The sequence below is a fragment of the Galeopterus variegatus genome, unplaced genomic scaffold (genome assembly GCF_000696425.1).
Source record: "Galeopterus variegatus unplaced genomic scaffold, G_variegatus-3.0.2 Scaffold4948, whole genome shotgun sequence".
NCBI classification, from domain to species: Eukaryota; Metazoa; Chordata; class Mammalia; order Dermoptera; family Cynocephalidae; genus Galeopterus; species Galeopterus variegatus.
Window position 1 is genome coordinate 84,340 of NW_007731059.1, and position 19,785 is coordinate 104,124.

The 19,785-nt window shown below is 33.9% G+C and overlaps 1 protein-coding gene across 1 annotated transcript in view; it reads right to left on the reverse strand.

Annotated features, from left to right (window-relative positions):
• Positions 1 to 19,785, reverse strand: part of LOC103604074 (low-density lipoprotein receptor-related protein 1B-like) — a gene marked incomplete at its 3' end in the record, with an annotated part of 152,863 nt that overhangs the window by 69,254 nt on the left and 63,824 nt on the right. The window contains exon 10 of the mRNA XM_008588666.1: positions 17,829 to 17,954. Within this exon, the coding sequence (XP_008586888.1) occupies positions 17,829 to 17,954 (126 nt within the window). The remainder of the gene's footprint in view (positions 1 to 17,828; positions 17,955 to 19,785) is intronic.

Here is a 19,785-nt window from a genome sequence, read left to right on the forward strand (position 1 = left end):
GTACAGAAGGAAATTATCTCAATACAATGAAAGCCATTTATGACAAACCAATCACCAATATAATCCTGAATGGGAAAAAAAAAGCTTTCAGCTTTTTCCTTAAGAACAGGAACAAGACAGGGATGCCCACTCTCACTACTCCTATTTAACACAGTATTGGAAGTACTAGCCAGAGCAATCAAGCAAGAGAAAGAAAAAAACGGCATCCGGATTGGAGAGGACAAAGTCAAACTGTCCTTGTTTGTTGATGACATGATCTTATATGTAGAAAAACCTATAGACTCTACCAAAAAGCTCGTACAGCTGATTAACAATTTCAGTAATGGTGAAGGCTACAAAATGAAGACCCAAAAATCAATAGCATTTTTACACTCCAATAACAAACTAGCAGAAAAAGAAATCAAGAAATCAAGCCCATTTACAATAGCTACCAAAAAATAAAATACCGAGGTATCAATTTAACCAAGGAGGTGAAAGATCTCTACACTGAGAACTACAAAACTACTGAAAGAAATTAAAGAGGACACAAAAAGGTGGAAAGACCATCCTGAATGGGAAAAAAAAAGCTTTCAGCTTTTTCCTTAAGAACAGGAACAAGACAAGGATGCCCACTCTCACTACTCCTATTTAACACAGTATTGGAAGTACTAGCCAGAGCAATCAAGCAAGAGAAAGAAAAAAAACGGCATCCGGATTGGAGAGGACAAAGTCAAACTGTCCTTGTTTGTTGATGACATGATCTTATATGTAGAAAAACCTATAGACTCTACCAAAAAGCTCGTACAGCTGATTAACAATTTCAGTAATGGTGAAGGCTACAAAATGAAGACCCAAAAATCAATAGCATTTTTACACTCCAATAACAAACTAGCAGAAAAAGAAATCAATAAATCAAGCCCATTTACAATAGCTACCAAAAAATAAAATACCGAGGTATCAATTTAACCAAGGAGGTGAAAGATCGCTACACTGAGAACTACAAAACTACTGAAAGAAATTAAAGAGGACACAAAAAGGTGGAAAGACATACCATGCTCTTGGATAGGAAGAATGAACATCATGAAAATGTCCATTCTACCCAAAGCAATCTACAGATTCAATGCAATCCCCATCAAAATCCCAATGACATTCTGCACAGAAATAGAAAAAGCAATTCAAACATTCATATGGAACAGCAAAAGACCCCAAATAGCGAAAGAAATCCTGAACAAAAATAAATAAATAAATAAAGCTGGAGGCATGACACTAAGAGATAAATATAATTTTAAGAAGTCAGGAAATAGTACGTAAATATATTACAAAAACAGTGGAGGTAGTGACCAGAAAATTTGGCTAAGAGTTAAAAATAGTTGCCACTAGTAGTAGTAAAATGGGTGAGGTAGAATGACTACCTGTTTTTTATTGTAAGCATTCTTATATTATATGATTTTCTCTGGCTAAATACACTAACATACACACACATATATACACATCTTTGTTTTAAACATTGCAAGAGAAATTGACTAGAGTCTGAACATATATTGAACCCAGAATTTTAGTACTGTGTAAGGACTCTATAGTAGTGTACAAATTTATACACACCAAAGCAGAAAAAAAGTATAACTTATCTGTTAAAAAGAATGCAGCAATCTTTTAAAAATCCACATATGTGCAAATAATGTAAAAGTGTCCTTTTCTACTTAGTAAGGTGTTCTCCCCCTATCCCCCAATCTCTGAGAGCAGAAAATTTGCCTTCTCGTCTTCCCCTGAAACCCAGCATCTAGAACACAGTGAATTAAAACACCAGATTTAGTCTAATGTGAATCTAGATGACAAGACATTAATATTTGGAGAATGAATCAATAAAACACTATAGTGGAAACTCTGAAAAGGAGTCTGGCTCAGGATGGCTCAAGAAGTTACATCTGACTGCCTTTCTGGCAGTGTACAAAGCTCACTCACCAAGGACTGAAAGGAACAGGAGAGAGAAATGCTTCTACAGCTACACAGCAAACTGCAGCTCATGGCTGGGGCTATGCAGCCAAGCAGAGGAGCCATTCTGTAGGCAAAGTGAACTCTTTAAAAAATACTGCACCAAGGTATAGAGGTAGGTTGAGACCTTACATCTGCCCTAAGAAAATACTTTGGTGTCAATGACAAAAAGTTACAGTGACACAAATTACTTTCTAACACACTGGTTGCATCTTAGGAAAATATGCACATAGCTTCTGTTTTCAAATTGCCAACTCAGCATGATAGAAGTGATATGTTTGCTGGATCTATGCAGGACTTCTATATCTGACAGCTTTCAAAACAAAATTTAATATTTAAAAAATTAAGGGTTCAGGAAATGTTGCTATTTTATGAAATAATTTCAATTTGCGAACCACAACAACAGTTGAAAAAATATGTATATTTCCACTTGAGAACAGAAAATTATTTTTAAGGAAGAAAAAAGAAAAAGAAGACAAATCTATAGCTAAACTTTTATTGAATGACTACTATATGCTGACCATTATCTACATTTTTACATATATTAACTCATTTGACCCCTGATTTACATATATATATGTCTGCGTGTGTGTACAGGACTGTATATGTATATATACACCCATCTGTGTGTGTGTGTGTGTGTGTGTGTGTGTGTACATTTGTTTTTACCACTGAGAAAACCAACGCTGCTGAAGTCTCTAAAGAATTCAGGTTTACTCTTGATAGAAATTTAAAGGGCTACATTTCTGTCAGTGCAATAAAGGCAATTAGAATTATTACTGCCCAGTGGCTGGTAAGGCAGCAGATTACTTCTGGTAGTGCAGAGTTCTAGACACGATGGAAAAGCAAGATCAACTGAGGGTTAGATGGATGGATATAACACAGAGATTGTGTAAGAAATCATCCAGGAAGCAAGGACGAAATCATAGCCATTAGGAAAGTGTTTCACAAACTTGGATGCAATTTAGAATCATCTGGACAGGTTTTAAAAACTACCTGTGCCTGATTCTCCATCATAATTTAATTGATGGTATGGGTATAATAAAGTTGTATGGGTATAATAAAGTTCTCCAGGTGCAGTGGGTTGAATTGTATGTATCAAAGATACATGTCCAACCCTCAACCCAGCACCTGTGAGTGTGACATTATTCAGAAAGAGGGTCTCTGCAGATATAATTAAGTTAAGGATCTCAGGATGAGATCATCCTGGATTAAGGATGGGCCTTAAATCCAGCACCAGTGTCTTATAAGAGAAAGGAGAGGGGAATTTGAAAGAGACACAGGTAAGAAGACCATGTGAAGATGAAGGCAGAGAAGACAGAGGCAGAGATGGAACTAGGCTGCCACAAGCCAAAGAATACCACCAGAAAGTGAAAGAGGCACATAAGAATTCTCCCCTAGAGCCTTCAGAGAAAACTGATGCTACCTTGGTTTTGGATTTTTCACCTCCAGAACCGTGAAAGAGCAAATTCTGTTGTTTTAAGGCCTCATATTTATGGGCATTTGTTGTGGTAGCCCTAACAAGTACTAATTTGTAGAAAATGCTGAAATCACAGAGTTTAAATTCTCTAATCTTGTTTTAGGATAAGAATCACATGAGATGCTTTTCCCAAAAATACAGATTCCTGGATCCCATCCAAGACCTACTGAATGGGAATCTATGGGAAGGGGATAAGAGCCTGGGAACTTTCCTCAGCAACAAGCACCACAGGTGATTCATATCCTCAAGCAAGAAATTGGGGAAATACCGAGTTAGATCAATGAACTGAAACCTGTTTTTAATAATTTCTGCCTATGGCTTTCAGTGTACTCCACCATGGTTTACTTAACCTCCCACTTTCTGCACACTGGGTCTTATGAGTCAAGTATATACAAAAGAGGGAATCGTAACCAAAGAGAGATGCAAAATAATGCCATGTGCTTACAGGAATAACAAGAAAACAGCAGAAGCTCGCATACCATTGCTGAACAAAAATAACGAGAATGTTTAAACATAAACGTATGGAACAAGGAAAAAAATGGAACAAGGCAGTCTGGGATACAAAGCATAAATCTGCAGGACACAGGAAGGAAAAAGAGCTTCTCAATTTCTTTGGTTTCTATATTTTTTATTAAAAATAATGTCAGATTTGAAAGTGGAACAAACAAGATTGAGAGGAAATTAAAAATCCAAATCAGAAGGGAAAGAAAAAGAAAACAGAGCACCTCATTGCTAAAAACGAGTTTATCTTCCTACTGAGAAAAGCTATCAAACAAGTAATAAAACATCAAACATTTTTGATCTCAGAATATTGACTGATTTGGGAATTGATGGAAAATGGGAAGGATGAATAAAAATGGGGTAAAAAGGCAAATAATATTGTCTGAATTCCAAAACTGAGTGAAAATTTGGAAAGTATAAAAAGGAGTTTATGTAAATCTCTGACAATATTTCTAGGATATACTTGTTAAAAGAGTACTTTGTCAGTATTTATCAAAAGACTATTTCATCATAAATAAAGTAAAATCACATCATTCCAAACTAATAACTTTGAAAATGCCATAAACAAAGTATTGCTGTATTTTTAGCAATATTTTTGAGAAATGTTCCCATGATAAATGAAAGTATCATACATGCAAGATGACAACAAATTTAGGTGGATGAGTAGTTGGTTCAAAAGTATATCCACAGAGTTCTAATTATTAGATCAGTTTTCCCCAGGAAGATGTTATTAATTGCTCACCAAAAGGTCCATGACATTGCCACTATGATTTGGTTAAAGTCTTAAAAGTTATGCTTATTAAATCTTTGAATTACACAAAACTGGGAGACACCATTAGCGTAACGAATGATGGATTCAAAAGTGCAAAATTTCAAGGAGGTTAAGAGCTACAAGAGGATGAAGATCTAAGAATGACAGCCTGGAGAGAAGAGGACCTCACCTGTGTACATGTTCTGAAATGTGAAGATAAGGGAGAATCAGAAGGCCATCAAAATAAAACTTAAAATAACTGAAATGTAAACATTGGAAGTATCCAAAAGGAGCAATTAAAAAATACTTAACAAAAGCTTAAGTATTTTAGTTGACTGGGAACTCAACATATCAGTTACATTAGGCTGGGATCCAAGACCACCTTAATAGAAGTCTACAATCTAAACTACTGAAGGTAATAAGCCCACTATAATCTGCTGTTAGAAATACCACACATGGGATATGATCTTCTGTTGAATTCTAGGCCCTGAATTTTTTTCAATTATGGTAAAAGCACATAAAAGTATATTTAATGTCTTAACTATTTAACTGTATAGTTCAGTAGTGTTAACTGTATTTATATTGTTGTGCAACTGATCTCTAGAACTTTTTCATCTTGCAAAACTGAATCTCTATACACACTGAACATTACCTGCCCAGTTTAGGCCATACATTTTAATAAGATCAATGAAAATCCAAGTGAATGAGTAGTTGGGCAATTGATAGGGAAATACCCTACAAAAATGATTATATAAGAAAAAGTTTAAGGAAATGGTATGTTTAACCTATAAAAGAGAATGTTTAAATGGACATGATGGTATCTTCAGTTTTCTTAAGAGCCATACTGGAGATGAAGTAATTGATTTGGACTGTCACAGAACAGAACAAGTATGAAAGAGTAAAATCTTTAGAAAGGCAGATGTTGACTCCACAAAGGAAGAGTATTCTGACAATTGATTACTGCCCAACAGTAGAATTAACTACCCTGTGAAATGGTCAGTTCCTTGTTCCTGAAAATATTCAAACAAAACGGTGTAAGCATCTCTGGAACTAGTTCTAGAAGGATTCCTGTATTGGATAAGGTGTTGAATTAGATAGCATCTCAGTCAACAACCAAAGTCTATGATCCCATGAGAAAAGGCAACTAGGAGAGAATGGGACTGAGCTCCAATGCTTGCAACATCTACTATCACATTCTGCAGCTTTGGACATACAACTTTCAGTGCTTCAGTTTCCTTATTAATAATGTATATTTTAAAGATAATTTTTCTTATTCTTTCTAAACTTCCATGCAATGAACAAATGTGTGTGTCTTTGTGTACACAGTCGGCATGTGCCAACCTGCTTTAATAGAAGATAAGTAGGAAGAAAGGAAGAAGGAGACAGAGGAAAATTAGTGAATTCAGTGAACAAATAACTACGACAGTAGGATTCTTCCTTTCACCATGGTGCAAGCCCACTTAGATCTGATATTAAGAAGACACTAAATATCCCACAGTCTATAGAGGGAAACCAGTATTTGGGACAAATCCACATCCATAGCAGAGCACTCCACAAGTCTACCTTGTGGAGAGACAAGAAGTGAACCTTGTGGAGATATCAGTAGTTTCAAGGGAAGGAGAGAATCATTCTTGAAATTTTGTGGTGTCTGAGAAAAATGAACCAATTAGATGTTTCTCAGAAAGTGGACTGGCCCTTTTCCCCAGTATCTAGAAAATAAGAAAGAACTGGAGAGCAGCGGCAGGCCCAACAGATGGGTCATTAGACGAGTAACCTGTTCATAACATTTGGGAAAACAAACAAATGAAAAAAGGTAGCAAAACTTTTTTTTTTTTTTGTCATATCAGTAATGCAATTAAGAGGGTAGCCCACCAAGCAAGGGGAATGTAGCAGTTTTAAGCTATGAGATATGCCTCCTGTGGCAGAAATGATGAGGGAGAGAGGATTAAAGAGTTTGAGATGTGCAAGGAACTCTAAAAAAGGGAGATAAAGAAGACAAAGAAGAGAGAAGACAAGAGAAGGAGGAAATTTAGGGAACTCCAAACAGGGGCAGGACCCCAGGTCTCTCTGAAGTTCTCTCACAAGAACCTCTTCAGAGAGCTGCATTTCTCTTGGCAGAGGGTTGTGATACTCAGAGAAGCAGAAAGGAGGTTTTGGGTTTCTGCCCGACCCACTTGAAGAGATGTGACCCATTTCCTCCATCTTTCCTTTCTGCTTGAAGAGCTGAGGCTACACAAGACGGAAGCAGAGAATGAAGAAGGGCACATTTCCCTCCATGTATCAAGTTTCCAGAACTTGAAGTTTAACTGACAATGGGGGAGAAGAATACCAATGCTTCAAAATTGATTGGACCAAGTTATGGAAACTAACTTACTGGAATCATTGTTGTCTGCCAAGATGTTTTAAGGAATCCCAAAGCAGTTGAAAGCCCTGCTTCATGATAATCATATTTCATGTTAATACTCCATTGGGTTAATGCTCCTCATTAAGCCTGTTACATACATTGCAGTTTTGTTCTAATAAAATAAAATAAATTAATATATACGTATATAGATAGATAGATATACTTAATCAGAAACTTTGTTTTTCTAATAATAATTTTGTTGAAAATATCTTAGAACTTAATCAGTCTTAGCTGGGTAACAATTTCTTTTTTGATTTTTTTTTTTTCTCTTTCTCCTTGTTGTGTCTGGCACTTATCAATTCTTTTTTTTTTTTTAATATTTTTTTGCTCCTTAATGGTGTGGAGTAAGATTATAAGCACACTTACAAGTAAGTTTTCAAGTACAGGAGACAGCAGAATTCTACTATCTTCATGGGATTTAAAAGATTAACATCCACAAAATGGAGTAATATTAACTTTGCCAATTTTAGTCAATTTTTAATTCTACTCCATTGAATTATCTTTTAATCTGTTAAGAAACTTTAGGTAATTTTTGAAGTTAAGCCCTTTAAACAAATTAGATGTTACCAACTCATAATAAAACATTTATTAAAACATAATAAATGTGAGTAATGTCAAGTTACTTGGATAAAAGAACAACCCAAAGCTTGTGAAACTGAAGTTTAAAATAAACAGCTAAACTGTTTTGACTATAAATTGTCTAAACGACAAAATGTGTCTTCGAAACATTCTTACATTTAATCACTGAATACCCTTACACAAAGTGTGATCATTTGAAAATGGGAAGAAGATTTATATGGATAGTTGCTTCCATCTTAAATTACTTTTACATATATAAACATAATTATATCATAAGGTGCATGTAAAACAAAATCAAATATTCATGGTGGTTCCCTTAAGTGGGTGGTTCTTGGACTAGCAACATAAGAATCAGCACCAACTGGAAATTTGTTAGAAATGTAAATTCTGGGGCCCAACTGAGACTTACTGGATCAGAGACTGTGGGAATGGAGGCCAGGAATCTGTTTTTGAACAAGCCCTTCATAAGATTATGATGTATACTCAAGTTTGAGAACAACTGCTCAAGTTAATGATTCTCAAACTTGAGTATACATTCATACCAGTTAGAATGCATTAAAAATAGTGATTCTTGGGTCTCACTTGTAGAGATTCTTACTCAATTAGTCTGGGATGAGGTGTGGGCAGGGTATTTTAAAGCTCCCCTGATCACTGTTTTATTGACAGCTAAAGCAGAGAACCAATTCTGGTTTTCTCCTTGAAATGAGATTGACCCTTCAGTTCCTTGACCCAAGGTCCACTTCTAACTCAAGCTTCACAATTTGAATATGTGCTCTCCTGTTTGCAGTATCAATTTACAGATTCTACTTTCTGCATGGGAAGACGCCTAAAAAAGTTAAAGAATTGCTTAAAGATTAAGGCAGAATCCTCAGAGGACTTCCCTAATTATGTAAGTGTTTGCCCACATATAACCTCAACCTAAAATGTGCAATCAACTTATAAAGGCAAATGCAAGTAAAATGAATTAGGTTTGTAAATAGGTGCTAGTGAATTCTACTGAAAAATTGACCCTCAGCAGCAGTACCTTCAGCTTCTAATTACTACCAGAATCATTTCTATTCACAGGCTTTACATGTTTTTAAATCCAAATTTTAATATTATTTCATTGTAAAACAGTAGCTATTAAACGTACCAGAGGTTGTTCATGGAGCCGAAGTGTAAAAAGAAAAAAAAAAGTGATTACAGAGTCTTCTGGAAGGATTAAACCTTTGGGAACTTGGCCTATTACAATGGCAAAAGTGAATTATGGTCAGTCAGGATTTTATAATGATGCTCAATAAAACTGAGAATTAGTAGAACCTGTATTCATTTATAATGTGGTGTCAAATAGGGTGACTGCTTTTTAAAAAAATTTTGTCATTTTGTACTCAGTGCAGGTGTAATTTCTATTACAGAGATCTGTACCATTCTCTCTTATAACTTTAAAAATGAGAATGTGCCTCCCAGAGTTTCTCTTTCAGCTTCTCTTCTAAAGTAAACTTTAAAATAGCAATTTGAAAAGTAGATTATGTTATTGAAGAGAGAAACATGTTTGGAGAAAAACATGTTTCCTACATTTAAAAGGAGAAATGGTACTGAGACTAACCTCTCCTGGTGGTTTACTGATGCTCTATAAAAATGGTCTATACTTCAGAACTAAACTAGCTAGCAACTAAATTGTTATAAAATATGCATATCTGGTTGTGTGTCTGGAGAACTCTTGAATCAGCTTATAGAGGTGATTTTTAAATTTTCAGGCATTCTATGAGCCAATAGTTAAACGCAATTATTAAATTGTTTAATTTATAATTAAACAAATAATGTTTGACAAAGGTAATAAATACTTGAGATTCATAATTTTCTAATTTTACTGCATTGCTTTTGAAGTTATTTTCATCTGTTACACCTGTATAGAGGCAATACTATACAAGTCTACTTGTGTGTTGCTGCATATCTCTTCCTAATTCCACATTTGGAGAGTCATGTTGGCAACTTGATATTGGCTAATGTAGGAGTATTCACAACATACAAATAGGCGTACACCACATCAGGGCTCCTCGCCACCATGAAATGTTAAAACATTTACCAAGACACCAATGAACAAAACTTATTATAGGCATATGTGCATTTAAATAAGATATACGTGAGAGAAAAATGGCAATATCAGCCCTTTATTTGAACCCCGTTCATGGATCCCAAAACAAAGACAATATGAAATCGTTGGGTTTTAGTTTCAAGCACGCCTGATCGTGAGAGAAAAATGGCAATATCAGCCCTTTATTTGAACCCCATTCATGGATCCCAAAACAAAGACAATATGAAATCGTTGGGTTTTAGTTTCAAGCACGCCTGATCCTGCTATTTATTAGCCATGTGATCTCTAGCAAGTTGCTAAAAGTCTCTAAATTTCAATTACTTTATCTTTAAAATGTGGACAGTAATATGTTTCTCATAGATTTTTGTAAAAATTCATTAAGAAAATAAGAGTTTGGCAGTCCTTTTAATCCTTCTTTCCCTCATTTCATGAAAGATATGTAAGTATTTTTCTGCTGGTATAATTGTTTAGATTATTACTGAAATTTTAGGCATTTTTCAGGTTTGGCAGTCCTTTTAATCCTTCTTTCCCTCATTTCATGAAAGATCTGTAAGTATTTTTCTGCTGGTATAATTGTTTAGATTATTACTGAAATTTTAGGCATTTTTCACTCCCGTAATAACTTCGTATAGCATACATTATACGAAGTTATACACAAATTCATATATCTTCCAAAATTCTAATTTCAAAAGCATTTCACTTAAAAGTCTGCAGGATTTCCTAGAACTTTTATCCAAACTCCTTTGATTCAAATACATTATCAATAGAATAAATAACAAGGTCTTGCCATAGTTCTATTACTAAAAAAATCTGATCAAAGACCTGATAGCAGTTTTTAATGAGCTCATACTTTATTTTCCTATTTTATATTGTTTTCACGGCATTTGTTATCTGAATTGGGACTCTGATTCCAAGCTCTCTCCGTACTTAATGCTTTTACGTTGCTCATTACCTTTTTGGTATACTCTGGATGAGGATGCTAAAAACAAGAAAGGAATCAAGTTTTCTACAAAACAGACAAACCATGCAGCGGACCAAGCCAGCTTTTGGATTACGATTAGTCTGGACACTGGAAAGGAGAGAGAAAACACTGCTCAACTTGCTTTATCAGCCAGGCTCTAGATATTCCACATGTAAAAAGTACAAGCAATTGTTTATTGTGTGATTTTCTTTCTTCCACACAACTCCTATTGTCCTCTTTACCATGTCAATAAGCACTACTTATTTTATCTATAAAATTAAATTTCAGAGTGTTTAAAAAGAAAGTTTTAGTTAAACAGAGAATGCATCCTCTAAATAAAGACATTTAAATACAGGAGTCAAAAAATCTTATTATCCTACTGTTAAAAGTATTATAAAGTATTATATAAAGTATTATAAATTATTAAAATGTATACTTACTTGCTCTATATTTTTAATAAATGTGTGATACAAGTCTAATTTATGGATGAAGTTTCCCCACAGTAACCTTAAAAATCCATTGCCATGACTGAAATAAAGCATAAGTCTTACCTGGTTCACTCCCTCACAATGTTTGACTATACATTACTGAAACAAATGATAATAAAACATACTGATACATAAATACAAACAAGAGTAATTAAATTTGCAACTTTATGTAACAATAATTTTTTTAGTGTTTTCAAAAGTAGAAGAATCAGTGGAAAGTGACTGGGGATTTTGCCATCAACAAAAATATTATCTTAAACTGCTAATGATTTTGTCAGTCAGAATCATATGACTCTGTAGAAATAAACCAAGTGATTTACCAACTATGTAATCTCAGCCTGGATTATTTATTGCTCCCAGAATATAACATACACATGCCAACAAGAAAAACATCCTTCTCATTTACTGCAAATGTTACTCAGGGAGCTATTCTGCAACAAGTTTAGTCACTATAAACATAAGATTAAGGGATATTTGAGAATGTCCTGTTAGCCTTATAATAACCACCTCCAAATAAAACCTGCAATGTTTGAATCCATTTATTTTAGCCGAGGATATTGTTATTGCCTTATGAATGGGATACATTCTGAAGTTATCATTAAAGTATCCACTCAAACAACTTAACACTCAAAAAACCAATAACCCGCCTAAAAAATGGGCAAAGGAGCTGAATAGACATTTCTTTAAGGAAGACAAACAAATGGTAAACAGGTACATGAATAAATGTTCAACACCACTAATTGTCAGAGAAATGCAAATGCAAAATCACATTGAGATATCATCTCACCCCAGTTAGACTGGCTGTTATCAAAAAGGCAGAGAATAGCAAATGCTGGAGAGGATGCAAAAAAAGGGAAACCTTTCTACATTATTGGTAGGATTGTAAATTAGTGCAGCCATGACAGAAAACAGTATGGAGACTTCTCGAACAACTTCAGATAGAACTGCCATATGATCCAGCAATCCCACTACTGAGTATATACCCAAAGGAATGGAAATCATCATGTTGGAGGGAGACCTGCACTCCCATGTTTATCACAGATCTCTTTACAATAGCCAAGAGTTGGAACCAATTTAAATGTCCATTGTTAGGCAACTGGATAAGGAAAGTGTGTGAAGTAAGCCATGCACAAGAAGAGAAATACTGCATGTCCTCACTCATAAGTGGAAGCTAAAAAGAGAGAGGGAAAGAAAGAAAGAGAAAGAAAGAATCACTATAGAACTTTCACAAGGAAAGAACATTGAACTTTCAGAAAAGAACAGAACTACATTGAACTTTCAGAAGGAAAGAACAGAACTGTGGTTACTAGAGGTAGGAAAGGGGAAGACGGGTTCGAGAGAAATTGGTTAATGGGCACAAAGAATGACCATGTTTTGTAATGATGAATATGCTAATTATCCTGATTTGAACATTACATATTGCACAGAAATACTGATCATGAACCCTGTACCCCACAAATACGTATAATCAATTATATTTCAACACAAAAAGTGAAAAAATAATAATAAAAAGGAAAAAGAAAAAAAAAAGTACACACTCAGGTCCAAAAGCTGAAATGAAAAGTAACATATCCTCTGCCTTGTTGACTTGTATTTGTAAAGAAATAAATAGCTTTTTAAGGGGATTATAGTGATAGGATGTTCTTTCCTTCTTTCCTCCCTAACTTCCTTCCCTCCTGTGTTCTTTCCTTCTCTATATCTCTCCCTTCTCCTTTATTCTCTACGTATTTCACTCTTCAGTCTTTCTTGATTTAAATAAAAATACATTATCAGATATTTTCATCTCCATTAAATGCTAATTGATCACATTAAATTTACTGAATCCAATATCCTTTTATTTGGCATTCTCACGTCACTGTATAGTTCAAATTTAATTCTAGCAAAGTTTTCTTAGATTGTTTGCTTTCATTAGGAGAGCTATGGTGATTACAGAGGAGAGTGAGAAAGAATTTCTAAGACCCTATCTCACATTGTGTATGACTTATCGCACATTGTGATGTGCAAGCTTGTGTTGTCACGTCATTAACTCTGAAGCTGGAGGAACTGTTATGATTTATTATTCCAAAGAGCATTCACTGGATTATTACTGAGGGAAAGTATGCCTTGAAATTATATGAATTCACTGTGTGTTCTAATCATGGAGAAAATTATTTGCTTAGTCTCCCAGGCAAATTTAACTGGTTTCAGATGACGAAAATGTTTTATTCCACAAATCTGTAAGTATTGTCTCTCTACGTGGTATACCCATATTGATTAAATCATCATTTCCTAATCAATAGATCTGTATAAAGAAAGAACAACTTTTACTTTTTCAGTTTTTGTCTCCACCAGGCATGGATTAGTTTGGAGGTGAGATTAGCAGAGCAGCGCCAGAGGACTCTAATTTTTAGCAAATGTTGCCTTAAGGAAAAGGAAATTTACCCCTCCTCCAACAGAATTATTAATATGTAGTAGATGAATTAGAGATTTCTGGTCACAATATGAATATTTCTTCCTATCACTAATCATGCTTCTCCTGCAGCCATATAGCAGTGAGAAATCCCACAATGCACAGAACTATACAGGGGAGGACACCTTTGCTGCATTTTAATCAAAGCATTTTATTTAAACAAAACCTATGTCATATCAAAATGCATTCTTTACTTTGTCTTATAAAAGAGTCTGATTTCTAATACATTAGTTTGTTTTTTTTTTTAAATGCAATTATACCTGTCTAGTAAGAATTTAGTCAAAACTGGTGGAGAATGTGAGAACAACAAATATTATGTAATCTAATCAGAGCTCTGTGGTGGGGAAATACTGGTCTGAAATTGTCTACACTTGAATCTAAGAATTATCATGGTTACTATGAGGAAAAAGAATTTCAAGTCTAACTACTTTTTATCTTTGGCCTCTTGGTCTCCCTTATAAGTAGATAAAAATATTTTGGATGCTGTGGGAGAATGGCTCCCAAGCCCTTGACTGTGTCGCTTGCTCCTTGTGTATGTGCTGTTTCCTCTTCTGAGAACATTCTCCAACCCTCTCTCCCATTATTGGCTTCACCCCGCCATAGACAATCTATGCCAGTCAATTGATCTTTTTTTTTTTCCAGTCAGATATTTCTAATCACCTAGAAAGGTAGAGGAAATAATACTAACACCTATTTACTATCATGTGGCTATATCACATCTTCGTTTTTTTCAATATTTGGTACAGATTTTTGTTTTGTTTTATTTAAGAAAAAATGTACTATAGTTACATTTGAAGAAATGTAATCTTCCGCAATAACATTTCCCTCCTTCCCTTTCCAGGAATAACTACTGTCCTTAATTCGCTTTCATTTTTTTTTTCATTTCCAGACATATTTTTAATACTATTTCTACACATTTATGAATTCATAATTCGCAATAACATTTCCCTCCTTCCCTTTCCAGGAATAACTACTGTCCTTAATTCGCTTTCATTTTTTTTTTTCATTTCCAGACATATTTTTAATACTATTTCTACACATTTATGAATTCATAATCACTATATAAAATTATTTTGTATTTTTATACTTCATATAAATGGTATTTTTTTATATTCTTCAACCCAGGTTTTTGTTTAACTTTTTTTGAAGTTCATTCCTGTTTTTATTTGAGTTCTATTTCATTCATTTTAATTAAGAATAGCATTCTATTGTATGACTATAACACAATATATCTACCCATTCTCCTACCGATGAACATTTTAGTTGCTTCAATTTTCCCCTAATTCTATTGCTAGGGCAATGTACCGTCTTACTCATGTTTCCTTGTGCACAGTTATTAAAGTATAAACCAAGAAATGGAATTACAGACTTGAAGGTATGAACATCTTTGCAATTATTGGACAAGAATTTTTCTTACACTTTTTTTAAGTCTTAGCTTGAACACTGCTTCCTTTAGGAAGTCTTCCCAGATAGCCAAACACTAAATCTGTTACTCTTCCTACGTACTCCCATGTGGTTAAACTTAGCACTTTGAATACTGCACAAGAATAGCCTGTTTATATATCTTTCTCCCAATCTTCACCTTTACATTTTTTAGGAAAAGGTTTTTTTTTTATTCTATCATCGATGTCTTGATAAATATTTATTAAAATAATTAATTCATGAAGAAGAAATCCCAAAGGACCAAAATAAGAAATAGGCTTTTTATTTTCTCTTAGACATAAAATCGTCACACTGTTAATGACTACAGGATAGTGAACTCGATTACAAAATAACCCCCCATTGGGAAGTCTTTTTATCTAGGACACATGTCCATATATGCACCTATATCTAGGGTAGAAATGATCCAGCCAGGGAAATGGTCTATATAAATCTGTGATTTTTTTCCAGTATGGTAAGCTATGTGACCTATTTATTCATTCTGGTAAGAATGAAATGGAAGTACAATGTAACATGATCACAGACTTCACAGTTATCAAAGCTAAAAGGGATATTTATTTTTCTCTTTGCTCTTTTTATTCCTGTCTTTAGGTGTCCAATAGCCATAATAGCTATTGTAAATTCACCCACAAGTAGATCTAGTAGTGAGTGGCAGACTTCAGCTGGTATCACTAAAACTGGCACTTAAGAAAGTTATGCTCTGTTTCCTAGTGAACCACAGGACTTAAGTTTCTTGGAAATTTTACTAATTAGGATTGACTGGTTTATTTGCTCTTCCACATAAACATTTCCCCTTTTACTGCTGTAAATAGCTAGAGTACCACAGAGTTTCTTTTAAAAACCATGTAGAAACAAGCAGATTTAAAAAATCTAGTAGAAATGAAAACATGGTATTATAAACTGAGTTAACAATATTTTCTATTTTAAGGTGAAAGCAGATCTATCTGCTTAGCTATGCATATACATCTGCTATGTTAAAGGGTCAACATTTCCTTCCAAGTACTAAGATGTAAAGAAGCATAATCTCTGAATTGAACCTTAACCTTAAAAGAATAATAATTGCCCTGGCTTAGTAAAACGCTTTATTATAAATTATAGTCATATTGCAAGAGCAATCCGAGCAAAGTTAAATTGACCATACCTAAATTTCTAGCTAATCTTAGGGTAATGTAGTTTGGTTTAAAGAGCAATGGCCTTGAAGAGTAAACTCATGGATTGAGTTTCCCCTAAACTCTTGTCAGTGATGTAAGTTTAGACAAGTCCCTTCCCCCATGCTTCATATATAAAACGAGTGTCTGTGAAGGTAAGGATCTAAGACCAGATGGTCTCTAGATGTTCTTTTCTCTTAGAAAGTCTTTTATGAAACAATCTTATCACACACACACACACACACCCTTTTAAAAAATTCAGATATTCTAAAATGTCAGATGAGGTTTTTAATCAAAGGACAAGGGAATAAATGGGTCCTCAGTAAATTTGTCACTATAAAAAAAGCTGAGTATAAGATGTAGGTTAGAATTTTGAAATGATGACTGTTTTGCTCTTGTCACTGTTGTTTTGTATGTAGTGAGAAGCTCTTTTTCTTTTTTCCAAGTAGTATGCATGTTTTTATTTTATACAACTAAGCCAGTCAGAAAAAGACAAACACTATATGATTCCACTTATATGAAGCACTCAGAGCAGTCAAATTCATTGAGGCAGAAAGTAGAAAGGGAGAAGCTCTTTGGAAACAATTTATAGTTAGTCCATACTCTTACAAAGCTGAAAGAAATGCATGAGGAAATTAAGGTGCAGAGAGGTATAAGTCTTTCCAAGAGAAAACCAGTGGCAAAACCAAAAGTAGAAACCAGTCTCCTTGGCCTCTGTGTCTTTTCTTTATATGCTGTTCTACAGTTTTCTCTAGTACTTTATAATAATGTGTATTTAGTAAGCCTTGCTTTGGCAAATAGGGAAAGAGTTTATGGGGTGGTTAATGTGTTTTGATGTTGCAGTATATAATGGTTTTAAAAAATAAATTTTTATAGATCATCTCAACATAAGTCATCAAATACACTATGTTTTCTTTATCATTTAAAGAGATGCTACCAGTCAGAATCATTTTTCAACATTTATCTGATGAATAATGACTTTTCTGGCACTCTGTTGTAAACTGTACCACAAGCTGTATATTTCCATTCAATGAGAATCTGGCTAGGGATTCAATGATTTATTACAATGGAATAGATTATATGGAAATATAAATAGGCTCAATGGTCTTGTCTCTCCATGGGAAAAAAAAAAACTACTTTATATAAGTAATTTGTCATAAAAAGAGAACTATTCTCAGAGGTATTCCGTATACACTAAAAAAAATGATAAATTATTTTTTTCAAGGTTAAAAAAAAATCCTCCTTCTGAGACAGTCTATACCGCAGCATGCTAACAAACCTCAATCTCCACTGCTTAGTAAGATTTAGAAGGAGCAAGTCTTTTACAAGTAGTGTATCAATAGTTGACCCATATGGGTAGATGAAGTGCCACATTACTTTGGAAAACACTGTCATAGCAAAGGATTAAGTAAAAGATAATTTGTATTCTAGCCTTTGTGGCATCAAAATCTGAATTCATTTACTACTGCAATAATCAGATCATCCACACTAAAACAGTCAGCTTAGTTCAAAGCATTGACCTTCATTTTTATGGAGATTAACTTTAAAGGAGATGTATGTGTATACCCAGCCAAAACTTTACCTGCACAAGTTTGACTGGATTCATCTTCATTGCTTCCACAATCATTAGCTCCATCACAAAGCCATCTCTTGGGGATGCAGCGATTATTCTGGCATTTAAACTGATCATCAGGACAGCTATGATTGACTGAGAGAGGGGGGAAGTAAGTTTAATTATTTAAAATTGGATAATGTTGTGAATATTTTGAATTATAATTACATAAAAGTTACAGAAATGATATTATAGTACAATAAATGCCATTGCTTCTGTCATTCATTGCCTCATATTTTATAGAAAATATTAATATTCTAAGGTTTGTTAAAAAGTAACAGTTTTATAGAAGACATCATATAATTAACTCAAATAAAAGTGCATGTATTTATTTTCCAAGTTTTAACTAAAACCAGATGTATCACTAAGTTTGTTTTCCCATCCTTTATCATACATGGTGACTCAATTTCAATTTTTTTACCAAAAACATTTAAAATTAACTTCAAATTTTAATGTTAAAAACAACAAAGTATATATATCAAAAACAATTTACTCTTATATGTATTAAAGATGCTTGTTTTTTTAAAACCACATATCCACTCAAATATTTCTTAAAATATTAATTGAGCTTTATTTTATTCTGCTTTGTCCAGTGTTTCTTGGAACTGAAAGGAAAAATATATCACTTGTGACCTAGAGTTGATGCTAAATGAGATCCTATATAGTTTCAATAACAAAAAAGATCATCATGAGTTTTCTCCCCTAGTACAAACAAATAAATAGGCAACCACAAAAAATACTAAGGTTGAGACCAATCCTCACATAGAAAGCTGTGCACAGCTAAAGTTTAAACCTTCAATATCTAAGCACAACAGGGGGTCCATCTTAATGTTAACCTATGATTATTTTTCCTTCATTCTGAAGGCTAAATTCCTAACTGAATTGGCATGCTCTTCAGTATTTGTTTCACAATTTCAACATTCTTTTTAAAGTTAATTTTCCTGGTGCCCAGTAGTTGCACTCTGTAGGATAAAAATAAATTTCGGTATTAGTTTTACTTAGAATTTGAAAAATTACCATTTTATCATGCTGTTGCATAGCAAATGTGTGCATTTCTAGTCAGTTTCTACAGAACACTTTTTCGTTAAAGTAGCTTTGGTGATAAGGTGGTTTTATCACATTTTAGAAAGTTTTTATTCATGTAGAGTAGAAAAAAATAAATGGGAGAAGCCTTAAATTCTCCTGCAGTTGAGCATGATTAACATTTTCTATTCACTTGAGAGAGTTTAGCAAGAATAGCTGCCCATGAGAAATAAAATTCATCTGTTATATTAGTGGGTCAACATTTTAAAGTACTAAGATTATGCATATGCACTTCAGTGAAGCTTAATCAAAGACCTTTGCAACTTTCATCAGTGAAGTAAATGGGAATTCAAACATATTCTTGTAGTTTGTAGTTGAGACGTTGAAGGACAGAAAACAGAATGATAAAATTCAAGGTCACAGATTATGAGTATTTAAAATCTAAAATAATCCTCTGAAATTACTTATGTAGTATTGGAATATTAACCATGATACCCCAGAAATATAATGTTGCTCAGAATTAATGCCATGCTTAGAGAGAAAATTCAAGGTCACAGATTATGAGTATTTAAAATCTAAAATAATCCTCTGAAATTACTTATGTAGTATTGAAATATTAACCATGATACCCCAGAAATATAATGTTGCTCAGAATTAATGCCATGCTTAGAGAGGACACTCTACTTCTGGAAGGTGACCAGAGATATTTAGCTATTTATTGTCTCACATCTAATCATTTATTCATCCGTGTGCCAGCCACTGTGCTAAACACTCGGTCTACAAAGATGCTACAACGTAACTTGTGTCCTAATGAAGGTATTAATCTATTAGATGCACCTAATAAATAAGCATATCATTGCAGTATGGTTTGACAACTACAATAAAGGAATATACAGGAGATGAA